The 21,230-nt window shown below is 38.8% G+C and overlaps 2 protein-coding genes across 2 annotated transcripts; both read left to right on the top strand.

Moving 5' to 3' along the window:
* The first annotated feature begins 525 nt into the window (after nucleotides 1-525).
* LOC137659883 (uncharacterized) lies at nucleotides 526-1,521 on the top strand. Its single transcript, XM_068394661.1, has one exon. It carries the CDS (start codon nucleotides 526-528, stop codon nucleotides 1,519-1,521), a length of 996 nt encoding a protein of 331 aa, XP_068250762.1.
* A 629-nt stretch (nucleotides 1,522-2,150) lies between these two features.
* Nucleotides 2,151-4,349, top strand: LOC137659884 (uncharacterized). Its single transcript, XM_068394662.1, has 3 exons — nucleotides 2,151-2,678; nucleotides 3,003-3,732; nucleotides 3,913-4,349. The coding sequence occupies exons 1-3, from the start codon at nucleotides 2,151-2,153 to the stop codon at nucleotides 4,347-4,349; spliced, it is 1,695 nt and encodes a 564-aa protein (XP_068250763.1).
* The last annotated feature ends 16,881 nt before the right edge of the window (nucleotides 4,350-21,230 follow it).

Genomic DNA, 21,230 nt, shown 5'->3' on the forward strand with positions numbered 1-21,230 from the left:
AGTGGCACATGAAAACGTTGACGTCCCAATACATAACGCTGGTTATGTAAAAGTCAGACAGCATCTGTTGAGTAAGGGAGTCACATTAGCCGATCCAGCAAACAAGTCCGATGTGCTGAAAAATTTCCACATATTAGTAGGGGCTGATTATTTTAGCTACTTCATCATAGGCGTAGAAAAGGTTGATGGGATCAATCTTTTCATGACACATAATGGTATGTCGCCATATGGGAAAGTGCCGCAGTGGCTATTGCAAGGGGAAAGGATTGAACAGGTAAAAACGCTTAGAGTGTGCAAAATTGCGAGTGAACCATACCAGTATGACGTAGATGAGTGGTGGCGTTTGGACCGTGTTGGCATCGCCCCATCAGAGCAATTCACTCAGTAAGCCAAAGGAGCTTCATATTGGCAAAAACCGCGAGTCAATTAGGCCTACCGGTGGTAGGACGGGTAGCATTGAATATAGCTCCGTTTGGCTCCGCAGAAATAAGCGGACAATACGATGTTGTAAGCTGTAGGGTTGAGATGGGAAAAAGAACAGTGCTAATGAAGCTAGTGGCACACGAAAACGTTGACGTCCCAATACATAACGCTGGTTATGTAAAAGTCAGACAGCATCTGTTGAGTAAGGGAGTCACATTAGCCGATCCAGCAAACAAGTCCGATGTGCTGAAAAATTTCCACATATTAGTAGGGGCTGATTATTTTAGCTACTTCATCATAGGCGTAGAAAAGGTTGATGGGATCAATCTTTTCCTGACACATAATGGTATGTCGCCATATGGGAAAGTGCCGCAGTGGCTATTGCAAGGGGAAAGGATTGAACAGGTAAAAACGCTTAGAGTGTGCAAAATTGCGAGTGAACCATACCAGTTTGACGTAGATGAGTGGTGGCGTTTGGACCGTGTTGGCATCGCCCCATCAGAGCAATACACTGTTCGCGAGGCGGAAGCCATGCGAAAGGTGTCACAAAGTGTTGTGAAGAAACCTGAGGGATATCAGGTTAGCCTACCATTCGGGTCGGATGCTAGGCCAGATACGAACTATCGAAACGCTGTAGCGCAGTCAGAGTCGTTGCAAACTAAGTTCAGGAAGGATAGGGAGCATTTTGATCAATATCAGGGAGTGATAGATAAATATCTTGAAGCGGGTTTTATATCTGAAGTGAAAGAACCCAAGGTGGAAGGTTATTATATGCCGCACTTTGGAATTAGGAAAGATAGCAGCACAACCCCCCTTAGAATCGTGTTCAATGCCTCGGCGAAATCCAAGGGTAATAAATCATTGAATGAATACCTCTTACCTGGCCCCAATCTGGTAGAATTAGCGTATTATTTGCTCATAAGGTTCAGGTTGAACCAATATGCTATGTTACCTGACATCAGCAAGGCCTTCCACCGTGTCTTGTTGGATCCTCGTGATGCCAAATACACACGATTTCTATGGCGCGAGGTAGCAGGTCGAGCGCTCACCTTCGCCTTTAGAGTCGTGGTGTTCTGCATCACGGCGAGTCCATTTTAAATTATCATTTCAAAGGGGAAGGTAGGCCAGATTTGGTGAAGTCCTTTTATGTGGATAATTATCTGGCCATTTTCGAAGATCTAGAGAGCATGAGGCAGGAGCATGAGTCTGTCAATAAGATCTTAAAAGGGGAAGGTATGCCCTTAGAAGGATGGGCGTCCAATCACTTAGCCTTCGATAGCGAGAAGCAGTGGAGTGAGCCAGTGAATGTGAACGTGCTTGGGCTGCGATGGGCCCAGGACGTAGACAGATTGTGTTTGAAAGAAAGTTAGAGAATCTGTGAATTGGAGGAGGGATGGGTACCTACGAAGCGTAGGGTACTTTCCATGTTGGTCTCAATTTACGATCTGATAGGTTTGATAAGCCCATTATTTGTAAGAGGAAATCTTTTCCTCCAACAACTATGGGAGGATAACGTGGCTTGGGATGATGTGTTAAAAAGAGAGAAAGCTAGAGAAGCGAGTGAGTTGTTGAGTGAATTGAAAGCGGTGAGCGACATCACCTTTCCAAGAACGATAGGTAAGAAAGTTTTAGAACTCCATGTATTCACCGAGGCCAGCAGTAAGGCATACGGCGCAGTGGCATATACTAGGAACAACTGCGATCAGGTAAGCCTAATAACTAGTAAAATGAGGATCACTCCGAGGGGGATGAGCAAATTGAAAATTCCCAAGCTAGAACTGTTAGCATTGTTGTTAGGCTGCAGATTAGCTGAGACACTCAAAGAGCTGATAGAGCCACGAGAGATAGTCATGTGGACTGACAGTAAGGTCACGTTGGCATGGGTAGCATCTCCCGATGCCAAGGACCACAAGAACATCTTTATATCTAACCAAGTGGCGGAGATTGTTTTTCTTCAGCAGGTTTGCCGTTTCAGTTTGAACCATGTCCCAAGTAAACAGAATCCTGCTGATGTCCTGTCCAGAGGTGCAACGACACAACAACTGCTAGTTAACTCCCTTTGGAGGAACGGTCCAGAATTCCTCAGGACCACGGGAAAGCCTGTTCCTTACAAGGAGGACGATCCAACCCATGAAAACACCGTAGTGGCGGCGGTACAAGAACTGAGGGAGGAAATGAGTCCTGTCCCACCAGGAGAGATATGGGAAATTCTACAGAGGGAAGTAGAATTCCAATTCTTGTTGAGAGTTACTAGGGTAATCAAAAGGTTTACCAGAATAAAACGGCATCCGTTCAGTATTGTTGTCCAACTAGAGCAAAAATATTATTTGCCTACAGTTTGTGCTTACTTAGAGGGCGGATTCAGACCCCCTCGTGAAGTTGCCAATTTTGTCAGACAATTGAATCTATTATTAATAGATAGCCTAATTTGTACTAGTGGACGAGTGTCCAAAGTAGAAGAAACTAATCATTTAATTCTCTTGCCAGCCAAAGGGCACTTAGTTAGGATTTATCTAAGATATTTACACCGTTTGCACTTACATTGTGGTGTGATTACACTAATGGGTATCTTTCGACAGAAATGCTGGGTGGCGGGCCTACGTTCCATTGCGAAGCGGACTGTGCGACAATGTCCAGAATGCGTGCTAGCCTTCCAGCCCCTGTTGAGACAGCCACCACCACCACCCCTACCGAAGGAGAGGATTACCCTAACGAAGCCCTTTACAGCAGTCGCAGTGGACCACACAGCGGCCATACAGACTGAAACGCGGCCAGGCTACATACTGATCGTGACATGCATGGCCAGCAGAGCCGTGTACCTCGATTTCTGCCCCTCCCTGGAAGCAGAAGAATTCGTCGTAGCCCTAAGACAATTTTGCGCCACCCATGGTGCCCCGTCACTCATCACGTCTGATAATCATCAAACGTTCAAGACTGCCAGTAACCTCCTTCAGGGACTCTATGAAGAGGATGAAGTCCAGCAGTTCCTGAGGAGAAGGGGCATACACTGGCGCTTTCAGATGCCCGGTGCACCTTGGAAAGGTGGGTTCTTCGAGCGCCTGATTGGAGTGACGAAACGTACCCTCCAGATAGCCCTCGGAAAGAAGTACCTACCGGACACCCACGTAATAACCCTTGTGAAAGAAGCAGAGGCAGTGGTGAATAATCAGCCTCTTATGTATAGCGGCGACAAGTGCGAGGATGAAGTCCTCACCCCCTCCCATTTGCTGAGAGGACACCCAGTCCACCTCACGGCACCGATCTTGCCAGACGACCACCTCAACGCAACCTTCACCTCCCAGAGGCTACGTGATTGCTACATGAAGCTGACAGACTCTTTGAAAGCCTTCCGAGAGAGGTGGAGAAAGGAATATTTGAGTGCCCTGAGAGCCCGACACGACTGTCGGTCTGGGGAACCCTCCAAGCTGCACCCTGGAGACGTCGTGCTGGTCAAGCAAGAAATTCAAAAAAGAGCTACGTGGCCCCTAGGACGTGTCGTGGAGACATATCCTGACGACGACGGAGTCGTGCGTTCGGCCAAAGTGTTGTTCGAAGGTGTCGAATCCCTGCGAGCTATTAGCCACCTGGTTCCCCAGGAAATTGCCCCCTCTGAGGATGGTGTTGGAGAAGACGACGACAACGACGGAGAAGAGGGTGCGTACAGTTTGCCAGCAGGAATGCCGGGGATCGTTGAGACGTCTGGGGACAACCAAGAAATGGCTCAGGCTACGACATCTCAACAACCAGCTACAGAAACCTTCGATAACGACGCTAATAGTGAGAACAATACGGTTAGTGAGGCAAGTGAAAGTGAAACAGGATCGAAGCAGACGGACGCACAAGGACGTTCTGCGCGCCCATTGAGAAAGGCCGCCGCGAAGCAGCAAGAACTGTTGGACCGTCTGCTTAGGAGTGACGATATATAATGCATAGCTGCAAACAGTAAGTGAGAAAGGGAGTGCCCCATCTGGTAGGTAGGGAGGGTGGAAAGAAGAGAGTGTAGATGTGCATGAATCCACAGAGGTTGGAAGTGCGTTGGGTGTGGAGAACGGGGACGGGATGGTCTCTCGTACTTACCAACCGAGCGTTGTACAGAACCAGGCCCCTCCCTCTTGTTCCCCCTAAGGTAATTGCCTATATGTGGCAGTGTGAGAAGAGTGATTCTATTAATGTGATTAAGGGCAGATTGCCTTATGATTGAATTGGTGTACGTATTATATGTCTGAATACAATTTTTATTGCTATTCTTGTGTATATATACATTGAATGTCGATTGTCGTAGGCCCATTGCCTACTTGCCTTTCCATTTGGACCGTTGTATGTATTATCTGTCTGGGTACATTTTCCTTGTTATTTTTGTATACACCTGTAAGAGTTGATTGCCCCGGGGTAACATTGCTGTTGATGTGCATTGTGTATGCTCTGTTAGAGTCATTGTGAAGCGCTACGCAACGAGCCTAACAGAGTCTTGGAGTGGGTACTCCTCCCCCGAGTCCAGTCTTGCCTAATTGACCAACGTTTCACCGCCCCTTTATTTCGGGTGTGGAGGATGTCGGGAATTTTGAACTGATCATTCGAAAGTCCCGCCATTCAACTCCACAAACGTTACGTTAAATTGAGGAAAGGCTGGAAGATCTCGCGGGCATTGCTACAAATGACTATGGTCCAATACGCGACAGTATTGGGGCCTAAAATTTAACCACCTGGTGGGGAAGGAGCGGGTTTTAAAGAAATTAAGTATTTGTAATTTATGAATCACGAACGTAATATCATGTTACTATGCCATGATGAAAATGTATATGTTTAGTGCCAAGGACTTTCTAATTTGGTGGATTATAGCAAATTATGGCCCTCAGCCGAATCATTAAGCTCCCCCTTGAATCTAAAGTAAGAATTTAACAGTTTCTCAGTCTTGTGGTAGATAAAGAAGTTTTAACAAACCCCTTATAACTTAATAATGTAAGAATTCCCTCCCCTCTACCAAGGACACTATAGTTAGCGCGGGAAATCGTAGTTTTCTTCGAAGCTGCGAGAGCTACGGTCGTTCTCTTTGCCTAATATCCCCGAACAAGTAAGTTGTATTTTATTGTTACGTCTCTGCTCCTAACCGTGTAAAACCAGGTCGGTTCCCCATAGTTTTTTCTAAGTGTCAAGTGAAATTGTATCTATTTATATTAAGGTGATCCCAGTGATTGGGGATCTAATTCATTCACTAAAATACGTTAGAAAACCTTGGTATGTGGTCTACCAAGGTATTTTGTTAAAATTGAGTGTATTTTGTTCTCTTTTTAAGTCCGACTTGGACTTAGTGTCCCACGAGCACGTATAATTCCTCAAGTGAAATATTTTCATTTATTAATCAGTGTAAATGTTTTAACATGTTATTCCCTCATTAAATAACTATTTTTGTAATAAAATTGTAAAGTGTAGGCGTATTTTATTCGATTCCTAGACGGTTTTGGGAGGCTAACCTCTTCAAGGTTTTGTTATCGGCCCAAACCATCGGGCCTACAACTAATCATATAAAAGTCGGAGCGAAATTCACGACAATTATTATATGTTTATAATAATTGATCATGTTTTTATACACATTTTACGCTCGGCACCTAAAAAGAATTTCATGGACATGGCGATGGTATCGCCTCCTATTGAGTATAAAAACAACTAATTTTGCAACTATTAACTTTTCTATTATATAGCTATTGTATAAACTTTAAATTTATGCTTAATAAATATAATTTTTATTAAATGTTAAATTAGTGAACTAGGAAAATTCATTAAGAATAGCTTTTTATGCCAATAATTCTCTATTTATCAAATAAATATGATATATTGAAGGTACATTGCAAATATAAGTTGGTAATGCAAAACATCAGCTGATTTTTTTAGCAAGAACACGTGGTCAAAATGAAAAAGATTATATAAATAAAAATTAGTGAAAATTTCAATGAAATTTCCTTAGATTTTATCAAAGTTTAATTTTAATCAAGAAAATATTATATGCTCTTTGACCTCTATTTTGAGGTGTCATCCTTCTAGCATTAGATGCTCTTTGGCCTCTATTTTGAGGTGTCATCCTCCTAGCATTAGATGCTCTTTTACCACTATTTCGAGGTGCCATCCTTCTAGCATTAGATGCTCTTTTACCATTATTTCGAGGTGCCATCCTTCTAGCATTAGATGCTCTTTTACCACTATTTCGAGGTGCCATCCGTCTAGCATTAGATGCTCTTTGACCTGTATTTTGAGGTGCCATCCTTCTAGCATTAGATGCTCTTTTACCACTATTTCAAGGTGCCATCCTTCTAGCATTAGATGCTCTTTGACCACTATTTTGAGGTGCCATCCTTTTAGCATTAGATGCTCTTTGACCTCTATTTTGAGGTGTCATCCTTCTAGCATTAGATGCTCTTTTACCACTATTTCGAGGTGCCATCCTTCTAGCATTATATGCTCTTTTACCACTATTTCGAGGTGCCATCCTTCTAACATTAGATGCTCTTTTACCACTATTTCGAGGTGCCATCCTTCTAGCATTAGATGCTCTTTTACCACTATTTCAAAGTGCCATCCTTCTAGCATTAGATGCTCTTTTACCACTATTTCGAGGTGCCATCCTTTTAGCATTAGATGCTCTTTGACCTCTATTTTGAGGTGTCATCCTTCTAGCATTAGATCCTCTTTTACCACTATTTCAAGGTGCCATCCTTCTAGCATTAGATGCTCTTTGACCTGTATTTTGAGGTGTCATCCTTTTAGCATTAGATGCTCTTTTACCACTATTTCGAGTTGCCATCCTTCTGGCATTAGATGCTCTTTTACCACTATTTAGAGGTGCCATCCTTCTAGCATTAGATGTTCTTTTACCACTATTTCAAGGTGCCTTCCTTCTAGCATTAGATGCTCTTTGATCTCTATTTTGAGGTGGCATCCTTCTAGCATTAGATGTTCTTTGACCTCTATTTTGAGGAGTCATCCTTCTAGCATTAGATGCTCTTTGACCACTATTGCGAGGTGCCATCCTTTTAGCATTAGATGCTCTTTTACCACTATTTCGAGGTGCCATTCTTCTAGCATTAGATGCTCTTTGACCTGTATTTTGAGGTGCCATCCTTCTAGCATTAGATGCTCTTTTACCACTATTTAGAGGTGCCATCCTTCCAGCATTAGATGCACTTTTACCACTATCTTGAGGTACCATCCTTTTAGCATTAGATGCTCTTTGACATCTATTTCGAGGTGCCATCCTTTTAGCATTAGATGCTCTTTGTCCTCTATTTTGAGGTGTCATCCTTCTAGCATTAGATGCTCTTTTACCACTATTTCGATGTGCCATCCTTCTAGCATTAGATGCTCTTTGGCCTCTATTTTGAGGTGCCATCCTTCTAGCATTAGATGCTCTTTGACCTGTATTTTGAGGTGCCATCCTTCTAGCATTAGATGTTCTTTGACCTCTATTTTGAGGTGTCATCCTTCTAGCATTAGATGCTCTTTTACCACTATTTCGAGGTGCCATCCTTCTAGCATTAGATGCTCTTTTACCACTATTTCTAGGTGTCATTCTTTTAGCATTAGATGCTCTTTTACCACTATTTCGAGGTGCCATCCTTCTAGCATTAGATGCTCTTTGACCTGTATTTTGAGGTGCCATCCTTCTAGCGTTAGATGCTCTTTTACCACTATTTTAAGGTGCCATCCTTCTAGCATTAGATGCTCTTTTACCACTATTTCGAGGTGCCATCCTTTTAGCATTAGATGCTCTTTGACCTCTATTTTGAGGTGTCATCCTTCTAGCATTAGATCCTCTTTCACCACTATTTCAAGGTACCATCCTTCTAGCATTAGATGCTCTTTGACCTGTATTTTGAGGTGTCAACCTTTTAGCATTAGATGCTCTTTTACCACTATTTCGAGTTGCCATCCTTCTAGCATTAGATGCTCTTTTACCACTATTTCGAGGTGCCATCCTTCTAGCATTAGATGCTCTTTTACCACTATTTCAAGGTGCCATCCTTCTAGCATTAGATGCTCTTTGATCTCTATTTTGAGGTGGCATCCTTCTAGCATTAGATGTTCTTTGACCTCTATTTTGAGGAGTCATCCTTCTAGCATTAGATGCTCTTTGACCACTATTGCGAGGTGCCATCCTTTTAGCATTAGATGCTCTTTTACCACTATTTCAAGGTGCCATCCTTCTAGCATTAGATGCTCTTTAACCTGTATTTTGAGGTGCCATCCTTCTAGCATTAGATGCTCTTTGACCTGTATTTTGAGGTGCCATCCTACTAGCATTAGATGCTCTTTTACCACTATTTAGAGGTGCCATCCTTTTAGCATTAGATGCACTTTTACCACTATTTTGAGGTGCCATCCTTCTAGCATTATATGCTCTTTTACCACTATTGCAAGGTGCCATCCTTCTAGCATTAGATGCTCTTTTACCACTATTTCGAGGTGCCATCCTTCTAGCATTAGATGCTCTTTGACCTCTATTTTGAGGTGCCATCCTTCTAGCATTAGATGCTCTTTTACTACTATTTCGAGGTGCCATCCTTCTAACATTAGATGCTCTTTGTCCTCTATTTTGAGGTGTCATCCTTCTAGCATTAGATGCTCTTTTACCACTATTTCGATGTGCCATCCTTCTAGCATTAGATGCTCTTTGGCCTCTATTTTGAGGTGCCATCCTTCTAGCATTAGATGCTCTTTGACCTGTATTTTGAGGTGCCATCCTTCTAGCATTAGATGTTCTTTGACCTCTATTTTGAGGTGTCATCCTTCTAGCATTAGATGCTCTTTTACCACTATTTCGAGGTGCCATCCTTCTAGCATTAGATGCTCTTTTACCACTATTTCTAGGTGTCATTCTTTTAGCATTAGATGCTCTTTTACCACTATTTCGAGGTGCCATCCTTCTAGCATTAGATGCTCTTTGACCTGTATTTTGAGGTGCCATCCTTCTAGCATTAGATGCTCTTTGAACTCTTTTTTGAGGTGTCATCCTTTTAGCATTAGATGCTCTTTGACATCTCTACTTGAGGTGCCATCCTTTTAGCATTAAATGCTCTTTGACCTCTATTTCGAGGTGCCATCCTTTTAGCATTAGATGCTCTTTGACCTCTGTTTTGAGGTGCCATCCTTCTAGCATTAGATGCTCTTTGACCTGTATTTTGAGGTGCCATCCTTCTGGCATTAGATGTTCTTTTATGACTATTTTGAGGTGTCATCCTTCTAGCATTAGATGCTCTTTGACCTCTATTTTGAGGTGTCATCCTTCTAGCATTAGATGCTCTTTGACCTCTATTTTAGGTGTCATCCTTCTATTATTAGATGCTCTTTGATCTCTATTTTGAGGTGTCATCTTTCTAGCATTAGATGCTCTTTAACATCTATTTTGAGGTGTCATCCTTCTAGCATTAGATGCTCTTTGACCTCTATTTTGAGGTGTCATCCTTCTAGCATTAGATGCTCTTTAATCTCTATTTTGAGGTGCCATCCTTTTAGCATTAGATGCTCTTTGGCCTCTATTTTAAGGTGCCATCCTTCTAGCATTAGAGGTTCTTTGACCTTTATTTTGAGGTGTCATCCTTCTAGCATTAGATGCTCTTTGATCTCTATTTCGAGGTGTCATCTTTCTAGCATTAGATGTTCTTTGACCTTTATTTTGAGGTGTCATCCTTCTAGCATTAGATGCCCTTTGACCTCCAGGATTTCCTCAGAACCAAATCTCTCTTCTTCCTCTGAGAACTCTTCATTACTGCTCCGCTCCTTTGAGAGATTTCTATTTCTTCTCTCTGCCATTGAGAGCTCTCTTTTCCTCTTCTCTCTCTTTGAGAGCTTTTTATTATTCTTCTCTTTCTTTGATACCTCTCTGTTATTCATCTCTTCCTTAGTGACTTCACCATTACTGGTCTCTTCCTTAGACACTTAAGCATTACTGGTCTCTTCCTTTGAGAGCTTTCTTTTTCTCCTCTTTTTATTTGAGAGCTTTTTATCACTTCTCTCTGTCTTTGAATCGTCTTTAGACCGATGTTCTTCAAGAGTAGGAATTTTTCTTCTTCCTCCTTCTCCTCCTTCTCTTCTTCTACATCCTCCTCTTCTCCTCTTTGAGGAAGACCCCGCTCTTTTTCTTGTTCTTCCACTGGAAGATCGATTTTATCTTCCAGTTCATCCTGGAAAGTTTCTTCAGCTGGAAGAAATTCACCATCTTCCAGCTCTTCCTGGAACACTCCTTTAGCTGGAAGAAATTCACCATCTTCCACATCTTCTTGGAACATTCCTACAGCAGGAAGATCTATTTCATCTTCCAGTGCATCTTGGAACACTCCATCAGCAGGAAGATCGATTTCATCTTCCAGTTCATCCTAGATAGTTTCTTCAGCTGGGAGAAATTCACCATCTTCCAGCTCTTCCTGGAACCCTCCTTCAGCTGGATGAAATTCACCATCTTCCAGCTCTTCCTGGAACACTCCTTCAGCTGGAAGAAATTCACCATCTTCCAGCTCTTCTTGGAACATTCCTACAGCTGGAAGATTGATTTCCTCTTCCAGTTCATCCTGGAGTACTCCAGCAGGAAGATCTATTTCATTTTCCAGTGCATCTTGGAACACTCCATCAGCAGGAAGATCTATTTCATATTCCAGTTTATCCTGGAAAGTTTCTTCAGCTGGAAGAAATTCACCATCTTCCAGCTCTTCCTGGAACCCTCCTTCAGCTGGAAGAAATTCACCTTCTTCCTGGGTAGTTTCTCCAATTTCCTTGAGAAGATTCTGCAAAAGCAATTCATTTCTCACAGTCTCACCTAACCAGGTTCGATAAACCGATGTACCCATTGCCATTCTCCGTTAAGGAGAATTCTTACCGCTTTCTTCATTGCCTCCATTTCAAAATTCATGCAAAATGCTATGAAAACTTGAAAAACCATATCTATGATTACCGAAACCTTTCCTGAATTCAGCATTATTTAAAAAAAAAGCGAGTTGAGGAGAGAGAGAGAGAGAGAGAGAGAGAGAGAGAGAGAGAGAGAGAGAGAGAGAGAGAGTATACAGCAAATTCTCTTATGGCTTCAACAGGAGTCTAAATGTCTTCAGGTATGAGAGAGAGAGAGAGAGAGAGAGAGAGAGAGAGAGAGAGAGAGAGAGAGAGAGAGAGAGAGAATAGTGTACAATAACTTTTTTATATATCATACATACATATACATACATACATACATACATACATATATACATACATAGACGAATACACCAACCGAGAATCCATAAGATAAAGAAATACAGAAAGAAATAAAAAAAAAAAGGAAAGACCTATTCATAGTTTTCTTTCTGAGGCAAATCTAACACTCTGGAGTCCTTTCTGGAAGACTTTCTCTTTCATCTTCATTCATTACCAGTAAGTAATGTTTGCCTTCCCTATGAATTTCCTTTGTAGTCGTGTTAACTATTATGGAAATGACCGAAAGATTCACGAATTCCAAATATCTCTGATCCATTGGAATCTTCGTGACTTCACTGGTGGAAAACAGGAGAAATTTTAGGATGAAGACAATTTGGACTCTTCCAAGATTTCGATTCCTTCATTCTTCGTTAATTCTGACTCCATTTCTGGGAATTCTTTCCTATTATAAAGACCGGAGAGAGAGAGAGAGAGAGAGAGAGAGAGAGAGAGAGAGAGAGAGAGAGAGAGAGAGAGAGAGAGAGAGAGCATTCACATCATATTTCATTTCCATATATTCGCAGAAAGTAAAGTTCATCTCTCTCTCTCTCTCTCTCATGGTCTTTCTATTTCAGTTTATCCCCGCAAATTTCTTTAGTTCTTCAATCCATCGTCTTCTTTTCCTTTCCCTGCTGGTTTTGAGATAACTAGGGACCCATTCGGTTATATTTTATGAGAGAGAGAGAGAGAGAGAGAGAGAGAGAGAGAGAGAGAGTAGTTGCTGACTGTTTTAACTGAAGGTAAATAATTCCTTAAGACAAATTGAATACTGACATAACATGACTTGTCATTACTCAAATTGATCAGTTGTAGCAGAAGCGATTATGAATAATGAGGGAATGAGGACACGACGAATTTAGATAACCATCACAGACAGACACACACACACACACACACATTATTATTACAGAAATATCCAGACGAGGGAGTCTGCTACAACTGATCAATTTAAGTAATGACAAGTCATGTTATGTCAGTATTGAATTTGTCTTGAGGAATTATTTACCTTCAAATGATACAGTCTCAGCAATTAGTCTCTCTCTCTCTCTCTCTCTCTCTCTCTCTCTCTCTCTCTCTCATAAAATATAACCGAATGGGTCCCTAGTTATCGCCAAATCAACAGGGAAAGGAAAAGGAGACGATGGATTGAAGAACTAAAGAAATTTGCAGGGATAAACTGACATAGAAAGACTATAAACAGACGCAAGTAGATAAAAAAGTTCGAGGCATTTGTTCTGCATTAGTAACGGCTTGATATATATATATATATATATATATATATTTATTTATATATATATAAATATATAAATATATATATATATATATATATATATTTATGTATATAAATATATATATATATATATATATATATTTATATATATATATATATATTATATATATATATATAGAGAGAGAGAGAGAGAGAGAGAGAGAGAGAGATGAACTTGACTGTCTGTGAATAAATGGAAATGAAATATAAGAATGCTTTTCTCTCTCTCTCTCTCTCTCTCTCTCTCTCTCTCTCTCTCTCTCATTAGAATAGGAAATAATTTCCATAAATGGAGTGAAAACGAACGAAGAATTAAGGAATAAAATCCTTGGAAAAGAACAAAATCATCTTCAGCGTTAAATTTCTCCTGTTTTCCTCCGGAGACACTTTGAAGAATCCTACGAGAGAGAGAGAGAGAGAGAGAGAGAGAGAGAGAGAGAGAGATTTGAGATTCCTTATTCTTCCGATTATATTCTTAATTGTTAACACGAATACAGAGGAAATTCATACGGAGGTTAACATTACATTCTGGGAATGAACGAAGATGAAATAAGAATGCTTCCAGAACGGTCTTCAGAGGGTGAGATTTGCCTCAGAAGCGTCTTACCTGATAAATGTTACGATTCGCACAGAAAGAAAACTATGAATATATCTTTCCTTTTGTTATTGTTTTTTTTTAATTCCTTTCTGTATTTCTTTATCTTATGGATTCTCTCTCTCTCTCTCTCTCTCTCTCTCTCTCTCTCTCTCTCCTTCATACCTGAAGACATTTGGACTCCAGTTGAAGCCAAGAGAAGAATTTGTTGGATTTTCTCTCTCTCTCTCTCTCTCTCTCTCTCTCTCTCTCTCTCTCTCTCAGTCTTTAACTTGCCTTTTTTTTTTTAAATAATGCTGAATGGCAATGGCGATCAGCTCTTGAGGAAGAACTGGACTTGTGTGACTCTGCACGTCGGAATCTGCAGGATTACAGGACCCAAAACAGGATGTGGCGGCGTCTGCATTCTGCCCTTGGGTACATCGGTTTATCGAACCTGGTTAGGTACGAGGAACCGAACCTGTCACCCTGCGAGGGACATTGTCGGCGGCGAAGCATCGAAGATGGATGAGGTTCTCCGTTTGGTCTACCGACATGTCTTTTGGACGAAGATGGCCTTGATCTTGGGCACAGCTGCCTTTGGCACTACTGCCGTCGGAGCATTTTTCTTTTTCAAGTGCCTGTGTGGAAGAAACGGAAGACGAGGAGAGACTGTGAGAGATGAAGAGCTTTTGCAGAATCTTCTCAAGGAAATCGAAGGAGAAACTACACAGGAAGATGGTGAATTTCTTCCAGCTGAAGGAATTTTCCAGGAAGAACTGGAAAATGGTGAATTTCTTCCAGCTGAAGGAGTGTTCCAAGATGCACTGGAAGATGGAATCGATCTTCCTGCTGAAGGAAAGTTCCAAGATGCACTGCAAGATGAAATCGATCTTCCAGCTGAAGGAATGTTCCAAGAAGAGCTGGAAGATGGTGTATTTCATCCAGCAGAAGGAGTGTTCTAAGAAGAGCTGGAAGATGGTGAATTTCTTCCATCTGAAGAAACTTTCCAGGATGAACTGGAGGATGAAATCGATCTTCCTGCAGGAAAAGAGGTCCAGGATGAGCTGGAAGATGAAATCGATCTTCCAAGAAGAGAATGAGGAGACGGAGGAAGAAGAAAAAGTTCCTACTCTTGAAGAACATCGGTCTGATGACGATTCAAAGACAGAGAGAAGTGATAAAAAGCTCACAAATAAAAAGAGGAGAAAAAGAAAACTCTCAAAGGAAGAGACCAGTAATGCTTAAGTGTCTAAGGAAGAGACCAGTAATGGTTAAGTCACTAAGGAAGAGAAGAATAACAGAGAGGTATCAAAGAAAGTGAAGAATAATAAAAAGCTCTCAAAGAGAGAGAAGAGGAAAAGAGAGCTCTCAAAGGCAGAGAGAAGAAATAGAAATCTCTCAAAGGAGCGGAGCAGTAATGAAGAGTTCTCAGAGGAAGAGGAGAGATTTGGTTCTGAGAAAATCCTGAAGGTCAAAGAGCATCTAATACTAGAAGGATGGCACCTTAAAATAGAGGTCAAAGAGCATCTAATGCTAGAAGAATGGCACTTCAAAATAGAGGTCAAAGAGCATCTAATGCTAGAAGGATGACACCTCAAAATAGAGGTCAAAGAACATCTAATGCTAGAAGGATGCCACCTTCAAATAGAGGTAAAAGAGCATCTAAAGCTAGAAAGATGGCACCTCAAAATAGAGGTCAAAGAGCATCTAATACTAGAAGGATGGCACCTCAAAATAGAGGTCAAAGAGCATCTAATACTAAAAGGATGGCACCTCAAAATAGAGGTCAAAGAACCTCTAATGCTAGAAGGATGGCACCTCAAAATAGGTGGTCAAAGAGCATTTAATGCTAGAAGGATGGCACCTCAAAATAAAGGTCAAAGAGCATCTAATGCTAGAAGGATGGCAACTCAAAATAGAGGTCAAATAACCTCTAATGCTAGAAGGATGACATCTCAAAATAGAGGTCAAAGAGCATCTAATGCTAGAAGGATGGCACCTCAAAATAAAGGTCAAAGAGCATCTAATGCTAGAAGGATGGAACCTAAAAATAGAGGTCAAAGAGCATCTAATGCTAGAAGGATGGAACCTCAAAATAGAGGTCAAAGAACATCTAATGCTAGAGAGATGACACCTCAAAATAGAGGTCAAAGATCATCTAATGCTAGAAAGAATGAACCTCAAAATAGAGGTCAAAGAGCATCTTATGCTATAAGAATGGCACCCTCAAAATAGAGGTCAAAGAGCATCTAATGCTAGAAGGGTGGCACCTCAAAATAGAGGTCAAAGAGTATCTAATTCATATCAATATTTTTTATGTTTATGCACATAAACGCAATCATATATATTATATATAAGATTGTCCGTAATTCTAACAGTCTCACCGTCTCCATCATAAGACTAAATTGTATATATATCTATATATATATATATATTGCATATATTGTATATATCTTCCTATAGCAAACGTGTATATATATATATATATATATATATATCTATATTCATAAATTATATATATATATATATATATATATATATATATATATATATATATATACGTATATATGTATATATATATATATATATATATATATATATATATATATATATATGTATATATACGTATATATATATATATATATATAAATATATATGTGTGTATATATATATACATACATATATATCATATATATATACTATATATATATATATATATATATGGAATCTATTTTAACGTTGATGCCGATCTTGAAGTATTTTATATTGTTAGCTCATTACTTCTCATCCATAGTTTAATAATTTTTCTTATTTTCTACCTCACTGGGCAGTTTTTCCCTGTTGGTGTTCCACGGATAGATGCCTCTTGCTCTTCCAACTAGGCTTTACAGTAACTTAGTAAATGATAATAATAATAATAATGATAATATTAATAATAATAATAATAATAATAATAATAATAATAATAATAATAATAATAATAATAATAATAATAAAAAGATATGTTTCTATTTGCCAGAAAGTCTCGGCTTGTGAAACTGATAATATATGACACTTCCACCAGGCTGCTTTTATCCTATTAATAATTTCAGGCTCACATCCTCCTCCTGACTTATAGCAGAGCCCAATTATCTAAATTGTTCCGCCTGTTATATTACCGAGCCTCTACTTTCATGTGTAGCTCTCCTGTCTCTGGCTTCCTTTCTCCTCTCCATAAGCTCAATCATATCCACATTTACCCTCAACCCAGCCTTTTCCAAAGTATTCAAAAGATTTTATTTCAGTTGTGACTAGATTATGGAAGGATCTTCCTTATCTGGCTGTTGAATCACTGGTGCTTCAGAAGATGAAACTTTAATTAAATGTTTTTATGTTGAACAGGTTATCTCAAGTCTGGTTTTATAGTTTATATATGGCATATCTATATTAATGTTATTCATCTTGAAATATTCCAAGTTTTTTATTCATTACTTGTACACAGTTTATTTGCTATTTTCTTATTTCCTTTCCTCGCTGGGCTACTTTCCATGTTGGAGCCTTTGTGCTTGTAGCCTCCTGTTTTTTCAACTAGGATTGTAGTTTGACTAATAGTATTGGATTGTAATTCCATCATCAACCAATGTAGTCCTGACGACGATTCACATAAAAAAGGGGGATTTAAAACACCTGTCGACATCAAACATCAAAGGAAAAAACGTAGATGCCGTTTTCTTGTTACCTTGTAACCTAACTAGAGTTCATTTTACATGCCATATGAGATAACGAATAAAATATAAACGATTCCATAAGAAAACTGATAGTGTAAATTACTTTTCAACAAAAATTAAAACTTTTGTTCGCCTTACTATGATATTTCCTCAAATTTTTCGAACAATTCAAATATTTTTCCTTTACAGGGTATATATTTTCTTTCGATCTTTATTCCTTACTCGGGTACAATACGAAACGTTAACATGAGTAGGTTGGAAAATCTGAAAAATGTAATTTGCAAAAAATTTGCATTTTTTAATTAGTAACAACTCATTAGCAAACACATGCATAGCAAAATGAAACATGAAATATCTACAATATCTACATAAGTAAGGAATAAAAGGAAGTCTCCAAATATAATTTTTGTATTTTTCATGATTATTTCAAAACATTTGCGAGATTCCTTAAAAATTTCACGATCATCATACCATTTTTATTATTTTTTAGCCTCGCAAAGCTATTCTGATTGGTTTACCATAATTTTCAATCATTTGCCGCTATTATACAACATACCAGATGCGTATATTCATAATTCATCCTATACATTCAGATCTTACTAGGTATGCAGTTAATTTTAATTGCCATGCCTTCTCCATCACGAGGCTCAATAATGTGACCAAGTTGTGGAATGATCTTTCTAATCAAGTAGTTGAATCGGAGCAACATCAAGAGTTCAAACTTGCAGCAATTGTTTTTGTGTTGATCAGGCTGACAAAGGTATCTTTTTTAGTTTTTATATAAAAGATTTATTTCAATTTTGTTATTATTGTTTGTTTTGATATTTTATTTTAATTGTTCATTACTTCTCAAATAATTTATTTATGTCTTTATTTCCTTCCCTCACTGGGCTATTCTTCCTTATGGGAGCCCTTGGGATTATAGCATCCTATTTTTTCAACTAGGGTTGTAGTTTAGCTAATAATAATAATAATAATAATAATAATAATAATAATAATAATAATAATAATAATAATAATAATAAAGTTTAGACGTGCCGATATTTACCAAAAAGGAATAAAAAAAAAAAAACGTTTTCGCTGTACCTGCCGCTATTTTGGATTGGGCATGTGCGCGAGAGGGTTAATAGTTATGAGAATAGGCCCTAATCCCAAACTCTAAAATCTCTATTTCTCTTACATCTTACCAAAATACTTTATTAAATAAATGATACTAATAAGAATATATTATATTTTTTTCTCCATCTGTTTTGTTTACACATTTTTGCCCCCCCCCCCTTCCCCCCAAAAAAAATAACATTATAGGGAAAAAACTAGTTTTCCAGCTATTATGTTGAATAGAATTTTCCGGCTGTATGGAATTTTTATAACATAACTACTATCACCTCTCTCTCTCTCTCTCTCTCTCTCTCTCTCTCTCTCTCTCTCTCTCTCTCTCTCTCTCTCTCTCTCTAATCCATAAAAATCCACTCCGCAATCTGCCGACTATGCATTTCCTTTTCTCACACTCTCTCAATCCATCCTTGAAATTTTTGAACAGCCTTTAAGGCATAACATATTCTAGTTTTGGGCTCAATTTAACATGAAAAGAGTCACTTTCCTTCCAAGAATACTTTTAATATGTCTTCTTGTGTTACTTCCTCATGTAATAGAAATCCTTCATTGTATACCAAATAACGATAGGACACTAATTCTTACAATTCCCTTTTATCCCATTTACCCTTCTACAATGAAACCATTATTCTTCTAATCCTTTCTAACAGAGCATTCTTGCTATCTAGAAATACCTTACAAAACTTGGTCAGCCTTTACAGCAAAATATCGCCAGTGTGCCACAATTCCTCCTGTCGTCTTTTGCTATGCTCTCTTTCTTCGATAACTTAATTACTTGACTTACGTCTTCGACAGTCACCTCTATAAGCCTTAATCTATCCATTTGAAGTCTTGTAAATGTATTTGCCTTTTAATTTTCAGATCTGATTATTGATTAACCTTTCTCTGAGTAATGGCAAATGGATATTCGTGTAATAAAAAACAAGTAATATCCAAGTGAGTAAAGCAATCAATAGATCCGAAAAATAAAGTACATAAATTTTTCATCTTCTCCTCCCAAGAGTTTGAAATACAAAGATATACAGTAATAAGTTTAAGGTAAATTTCAAGGAAAGATGCCTATAGATTCTGTTTAAGGATTCCTTTGAGCGTCTGATTTACATCTTTTATTTAAATTTTGAATTTCATTACGTAGCATTGAAACATTTTATGAAACACTGATCAGTAAAACTAATTTACTTCTCGTTGATTGTCTCCTGATTTTTTATTATTATTATTACATTTTGTCGCTCAGAATTTAAAGATTCCAAAATAAGTAGAGAGAGAGAGAGAGAGAGAGAGAGAGAGAGAGAGAGAGAGAGAGAGAGAGATAGAGAGAGAGAGAGAGAGAGAGAGAGAGAGAGAGAGAGAGAGGGGGGGGATTACATTCTTTTAATTACTTGAGTTAATAATGCAAAGATATTACTTTGATATATTGTAGAATCACTTTGCTTCTTATTATCTCGGCAAACTCCGCTTACATTACATCTCCCACTAGAATTGAATCTAAAAAAAAAAAAAAAAAAAAAAAAAAAAAAAAAAAAAAATAGGGAAAATAGCCCAGTGAGGAAAGGATATAAGGATATAAATAAACTACAAGAGAAGTAATGAACATTTAAAATAAAATATTTTAAGAACAGTAACAACATTAACATAGATCTTCCATATGTATAAACTATAAATATAAAAACTTCAAAAAAAGGGAAGAAAAATAAGATTGAATGGTGTGCCCGATTGTACCCTCAAGCCAGGGAACTCTACCCGAAAACAATGGAAGACAGAGGCTGTGGATCTACCCAAGACTAAAGAACAATCGTTTAATTTTGGAGTGTCATCCTAGAAAAGTTTCTTACCATAGCTAAAGAGTCTCTTCTACCCTTACCAAGAGGAAAGTAGCCACTGAATTATTACAGTTCAGTAGTTAATCCTTTGAGCGGAGAAGAATTGTTTGGTAATCTCAACGTTGTCAGGTGTATAAGGCCAGAGGAGAATGGGGAAAGAATCGGCCAAGGAAAAAGAAAAATCAACCGTAACCACGGAGAGGGATCCAATGTTGTGGTGTCTGGCCAGTCAAGGACCAAATAACTCTGTAGCGGTAGTATCTCGGGGCTGATGCCCAGGCCAACTTACCACTAACTTCCTTACTAATGATATAGAAAATATCTCATCATGCTCCATATTTTTTCTTACAGAGATGTGCTGCATATATTTTGCTTCTTTCAATTCAGAAATTCCACGCTGGCCTTTCAACAGCTGGTCCTGAAAACCAACCTTTACCAGTTTTCTTTACAGTCAGACAGTTGAGGTTATTCGTACCTTGACACCCAATGACTGTGGTCTATAATTGACTTTGTCTATGATCCAGGACTGGACTTCTTGACACAGAGGGAAATAGCAATGCAGAAACATCATAAAAGTATTGCCTTTTGTTCATCATTAATTCATATCATTGATTCCTTTGCTATTTGTAATCAGCTGACGCTCTTTTCATAAGAAGCTATCCGAGCAAATAAATAATTTTCCTTTGGTGACTTTTGCCGGGAAACAATTCTCTTCATGAATGTTTCCATTATTTTGCTCTGTTATTAATACTACTACTGCAACCTCTACTAACAATAATGATACTTTATGTCGACTATAGATTACTGAAATATCTAACTTTAGAGTTACTGAAGAGGAAATTAATTGGAGAGTATGATGATAAAATGGATGTATTGACATATGTAGACTATTTTATCAGAGTAAATAGTTGCTCTACTGGATTCGCTAATGCAGGAACTATTCGATTATCTAAGAAATTTTTATCTCTTATTTTGTTCGTGGTTTTAACGAAAAACTGGAGGAAACTTGTGTTCTATACATAAATATTCTCAGTGCCTTACTCATGGGTAACCTATACATCATCATCATCATCATCATCATCATCTCCTCCTACGCCTATTGACACAAA

This window comes from Palaemon carinicauda, chromosome 20 (assembly GCF_036898095.1).
Source record: "Palaemon carinicauda isolate YSFRI2023 chromosome 20, ASM3689809v2, whole genome shotgun sequence".
NCBI classification, from domain to species: domain Eukaryota; kingdom Metazoa; phylum Arthropoda; class Malacostraca; order Decapoda; family Palaemonidae; genus Palaemon; species Palaemon carinicauda.